General features: G+C 32.4%; 1 protein-coding gene across 1 annotated transcript in view; it reads right to left on the reverse strand.

Annotated features, from left to right (window-relative positions):
* The window catches only part of LOC135133884 (zinc finger protein 260-like), a 62,506-nt gene extending 59,712 nt beyond the window's left edge, over positions 1 to 2,794 (reverse strand). The window contains exon 1 of the mRNA XM_064062411.1: positions 2,716 to 2,794. Coding sequence (XP_063918481.1) covers positions 2,716 to 2,788 — 73 coding nt within the window. The 5' untranslated portion in view covers positions 2,789 to 2,794. The remainder of the gene's footprint in view (positions 1 to 2,715) is intronic.
* Between the last annotated feature and the right edge of the window lie 3,206 nt (positions 2,795 to 6,000).

Consider the following 6,000-nt stretch of genomic DNA (forward strand, 5'->3'; position numbering starts at 1 on the left):
AGCGTTGGTTCTTCTGTGTGGAAAGCTGCCTCCAGCAGCCCAAAGTGAAGGCGGAAACAGTGCAATATCACCACAATAATTGTTAGATAACTATTCTCTAAACTGGACAACCCTGGCATCAGCAGGCATTAAATAATGTAATTCATTATTAAAAAAAGCAATCATATCCTCGGATTCCAAGAATTGAAGTCCAAAATATAACCTTAAGTATACTTGTCCAAAAGGTATAAGGTTATATGACCATCATAAAAGTAGTTGACCGCAAATAAATACCCCCTTTGTGTGGTTCGCACTAGCCTTACCGGTTGGCAATAAATCGTATTCTAAACATTTCTTGCTTACATTTAACACGGTCGGCTTTCAAAGCGACTGGTTATATCGGAACCCTCTGCGGCTGCAGGTAGTAGCCGATTAACGAAGTGGTGGATTTAGATATTTAGTGAGAGCCGTCCGTGAACGAAACGACAACAGCCGGTTGAGCTGCAGTGGACACGTTATTTACTACCTCAAAACCTTTTCTATTGCAAACAACTTAACTTCGACACAATGGGATAATTTTATGATGGCCATATAACCTTACAACTTCTGCACTACTATACATACATACCGCCCGCCTAACCCCAACTTTCAGGTAGTCCCCACCCCCCAACCCTAATTATCAGTGGTGGTCGAACTGACCGGTAGTCCTAATCCGTTGGGTTATAGCTAAAGGGATTAAGTGGTGGTCGAACTGACAAATTCGGAAAAATTAATTCCATAATGGAATTACCTGTTTTTTTTCACAAAATTAACAAGAATTTTTTTAAGGAGCACAATGATCGAACATAGATTATGTTCACTATTTATTGTTTCGATCGAAAATGAAATTGTCACAAGCATAGATATTTCAAATATTGTATCAAGTTTTATGCATTCAAAAGCCAAAAAGAGAACAATTTTGAAATAAGAAATACATATTTTTTTTAATCTGTTGTGTATACTCAGGTACTTATTACATATTGTAATTTGTTTTTGTTAAGTTGTGTTTTTTAAATTATCTTTTAGAACTATTTTAACAAAATGTATGTCCAGAGTGCAATATACTCATTAACTTTACTTTCCCTATTTTGGGAGTCTGTAAGGCTACTAAGTAACCCTTGTCGCGCAGGAAATAAAAAAAAATGTATTCAAATTTTGACTTTTCTTCATTCAAAGTATAGTGTTTTTTCTTGTTACAAGAATAAAAGTGTATCAATATAACGTAATTTTGATTTCGAATTAAAATACCTTAATAGAGAAAATTCCTAAATTAGCACAAACAATATTTCATTACACCAGCATTTAGATACACGTAGATAATATATCTTCGATTAAACCTGCATGTGTATGTTGTACTTTATTGTCTGTCACTTCATTGTACATTTTAATCGTTATTATATGTTGGTGGTAACTTAATAACGTGGTGCACTGTAATAATTTAAATTTTTTAATGAACTCAAAGAATTATAAGCATCGTTTACATTGTGTATGAAACGTTATTATTTAATTTTTTTCGATTGCGTACGCACTTTATAATTAGTCAATTCATGTCATCTTCTGCGGCAACAGAATTAATCAGACAACAACAGCTGTTGACAGAGTTTCTCGTTCCCTCCAAATAGATCCGAGAAAACTGTGTTGTTAATAATTTTGGTTTACTACATAAATGCGACTCATATCTTTTATCATATTAGATGTAAAAACCTTGCAAATATTATATAACAAATTACATACACAAATAAGATAAAGCACTTATTTAAATTCCCCAAACAAACAACTTTCTGAAAAGAAAAAACATTATGTGATTTATGACACATCCGTGTACTTATTAGTATTACAATACATAACAAGACACAATAAAGACGAGAATTACAGAATATATCATGCATACCTTGTATGCATATCATTCAAGACGATTTAACAATGTCAATTTAAATGAGAAAGGCGTACCTGTAATCAAGGTTCAATGACATAAAATGGGTAGGTATTATCAGTCAATCGTTAAACGTTTGTTCTTTACGATAAGTTCTTGCTGGCTAACTTGTGCTTAAGGTTCAAGATTTACGAATAAGTCGATTTTTTCACATGCAATGACTGTTGTGTCAGTTGTAACTGCAAATTGGGTGTCTTGAGTTCTGTGTGTCATTTGTCCACAACATAAAAATGATATATTATGACAAAGTTATGCGTTTACATGAACTGAGAAAAAACTTTAACCCTAAAACAATGACATAAATCACTTAAGTAAAACTTTTTGGAAACAATTCATTCAAAACTAAATGGAAAAACTACTTCGCGATTAATTTCTCACGAACACGAACAAAATTTATTAGACCATTGGCAGATTATTCTATCACTATCTGGGCTTCACTCACAATTAACCAATTAAAACCACCATCATAAATTACAAATTACGATGAGTAATTAGCAATTACGGTCTTTACTGATAAAAAGACAATTGAATTCCATTAAAACCCATCTGTACACGTTACATACGAATTATATTTAGCAGACGAAACTACTTCTAATAACATGCCACTTTCATAACAGTTCGAGTCATGTTTTTAATGAAGCAGTCAACCATGAGTAAAATAAATTAAATCCGCTACATACAGTTACTTTCACGTAATCTTCAAAGATAGTGGTCATGGATAGGTAATTTGACTACGCCCACTTTTTCGTAGTCGTCGGACTTACCTTGACAGGTTGCATCTACTACAAATTGAATCTTCTTCTTTGGACCCTCCTCGGTGACGTCATGCTGACTCATACGCCGTTGCTAAGTAGGCTGCGGTGAACAACAGACTGTTGTCAATCGATTCTTTTAATGGGGATATACACGTGTCGTGTAGACGGCAAGTTTTTACTACCAGCTCCTAATATAGGAAAAAGGCTATATTCAATTTCGAGGAAAGTTGTAGGAATGAGAGTGGAGAGGATAATACAGGCAAAAATGACATCATGAGAAATGATACACTGTTACGTGTTTCAATTTATGGACCAGACTATATAGAGGAAAAATTCAAGAAATCTTAACAGAGAATTGCTTTACTTTATGTGTAGGGCAATACTAGAGCATGTTACATTTAATTAATTGGTTACAATGTATACATCGTAGAAAAAGTATAGAACCGTCACTCTAATGATACATATATCAAAATTTTCAGTGAACTATAACATCCTGTACACTTTGTGTAGTGTGTAATCTTTGCATTTTCTACTTTTTTTTTGTTTCTATAATGAGTTTATTTTAAAACTACACAGTTATACTATCAGTTATATTTTAAAATCGTTGGTTTCAATTGATTTTTACTAGTCGTCATAGTAACGTCCGTCGAGGTGCATCTCTATTTAGCGTTGCAGCAGACATAAAATCCACGATTTATTTTAGTACATCGTATACACCACATAAATGCACTTGTAACAGTTTTACAGGAAACATGAAATTCTGTATACTCCTGTTTTGTTAATATTACCGTAAACGTTAAAAAATTTCTGCAATATACCTGCAGTTAATGTTCCTTGAAAATTTCCACCTAGACTTTAAAACAGTTTTTAAAGTCTAGGTGGAAAAATCAGTATGCATTTTCAAGGAATAGAGCTGTATTAAAATTTATTGCGGTTTTACAAATGCACCGTTTTGGAGTAATGGCAACAAATGTTCTATTAGACTCACTGCGTCTGGATGGGCGTGGCTTCGAAATTTCTAAGGAATTAATGGATTTGAGATCCATAAACACCTAATGACTAGAAAAATTAATGTTCTTCCAATAATTTTTCTATTTTTAGCAACTTGATACAAGTAAACCAAATGTCAAGGAGCAAAAACACTTGCACATTAAATACAGTAAAATTTACTCTGTGTATGACGGAACACGTAAAGTACAAAAATTAAAATATATTTGACTAATGTTACCTATGTTAAAAATATGGTAGTGAGGGTTGTGTACTAAATTCTGGCCAAAAATTTTGAATTTTTATATTTTTATAACATATTTAATATAAAAAAATTCAACTTGCTGAATCAACTTTTACAAATCATATAAGGAACTGGCTTTGTTTGATGTCTGATTGTGGTCAGTGGCTAGGGAAGTTTTGTCGAAATAATTTTTTATCACTTTTCTCTACGCATCTTAAATCTCCTTTAAATTTCAAAATTTTATATTGTTTTTTATTTTTTAATATGAATATATTCTTTTTCAAAAAGATTTTAACAACCAATATTATAAAAAGTCGTCTTTAGTTTCTTGGTATCATATACTTAATATTATAATATTCAACATACATGAAACATTTTTTATATGGTCACATCGACATCAGTTATTTCTAGGGATGTACCGACTAGTGGCCGACCGGTCGGGTTAGCCGACTGTTCGGCCGTTTTTCATCGTCGGCTGCAGTCGGCGACTAGTCGGCTAAACAGCCGATCGGTCGGCTTTTTTTATTAAAATTAATATAGTATATAAAACAATTAAACCCGGTTTACAGGACCTCAATTAAATATTTAATTGCGATTTAATTTTTAACCCCGCGTTAAAGTATCATGTGACCGACTCTACGCCAATCAGACGTCGCTAATGACTTTGTTAAATGCACGATCAACTTAAACTCAGTTAAAATATTGTATAAACTGGCCCTAAATTGTGTTATTCTTTATTTTTGTACTGAGTTACTAAAAAAAAAAATGTTAAAATTATCCAAACAAATTTAACACATTTTTTGGAAAACAAAGGAACTTTAGTTATTCATTTTATTAAAATAGAACAAACCGTTAAGGTAGCCAGAGAAATAGAAAAAAAAAAACACACTGTCGCATTTATAAACCGGTTTTAGCCAAGCCGAACAGTCGGCCGACTAGTCGGTTTTTACTGGCCGAACAATCGGCTAGTCGGTTAGTCGGCCAGACCTACAGTCGGTACATCTCTAGTTATTTCTAATAATTTAATTATAAATAAAATAAAAACCTAATTTAATTTAATTCAATAATAATAATTATTATAAGTTTGACCTAAATGAGAAATTTTAACAAAAAGTAATAAGCTAAGGTTTATTTTAACACAAAATTTTCACAATTATCAGTAAGGAGAAAAATAATTATTGTAAAACAAATATGTATGTACATTAAATATACAAACTACATACTCGCAAATGTAAAAAATCCCTAGCTCATAGGGTTGTCATAGAAATTAGGCACTAAAAATGCAGCTGAAAAGTAGTCAAGGAAGTTCCTTAACTATAACTAAATAGCTATTTATTAATATTTTGAAACAGTGAACTTTTTAACTACAGAAAAGTTCAAAGATGTATAACGAATAAATTACAGACATTATCAAATCAATTTTATGTCATGTCATAAAAGTGCATATTATTTTCAGAATTTAAATCACTTGGTTATTGATTTTACGCTGTTGTTATAGCAACGGCAGGAGATGCATCTAGGTTACACTGTATCCAGATGGAGCTACTTATGTGATTATTCCATTTTTGTCTCAATCACTTCATTATTTAAAATATGTTATCAAATTAAAAATAAAGCACGCCAATATTGTAAACGACACCACGTTTTTAATTTTCTGTTTTCACCGATTACGGACACATGCATCGAAATGTATCCAGTTTTTGTGATTCTAAGTACAGTTGTCTACCCACTTTTGATGTCAGTAATTAGAAAAGCGAACTCAGACTTACAGGAGCTTTTAGCTTAAGTAACATTTATTGAACGACTTCTTTCGCGGCCGTTTTGGCGCAGTGAGAGCTAGCTCCTGCTAGACTCATTGCATCCGAAACGGTGTGGGTTCGATTCCCACGAAAGCGCTGGGGTGTGTTGACACTGTTTGGATCTCTATCCTTTATCTCTAAACATATGCCACAGAAGAAAAAACCATCATCACAGTAATTAAAAAATTTTTGTCATTTCGTATTCATTTAGTTGTAATTTGTGACTTATTGAATGTATACTTATTTTAATCTGAATGGTTTTTA

This window comes from Zophobas morio, unplaced genomic scaffold, assembly GCF_036711695.1.
Source record: "Zophobas morio isolate AGI-343-1 ecotype UQ-CSIRO unplaced genomic scaffold, CSIRO_AGI_Zmor_V1 ptg000023l, whole genome shotgun sequence".
Lineage (NCBI taxonomy): Eukaryota > Metazoa > Arthropoda > Insecta > Coleoptera > Tenebrionidae > Zophobas > Zophobas morio.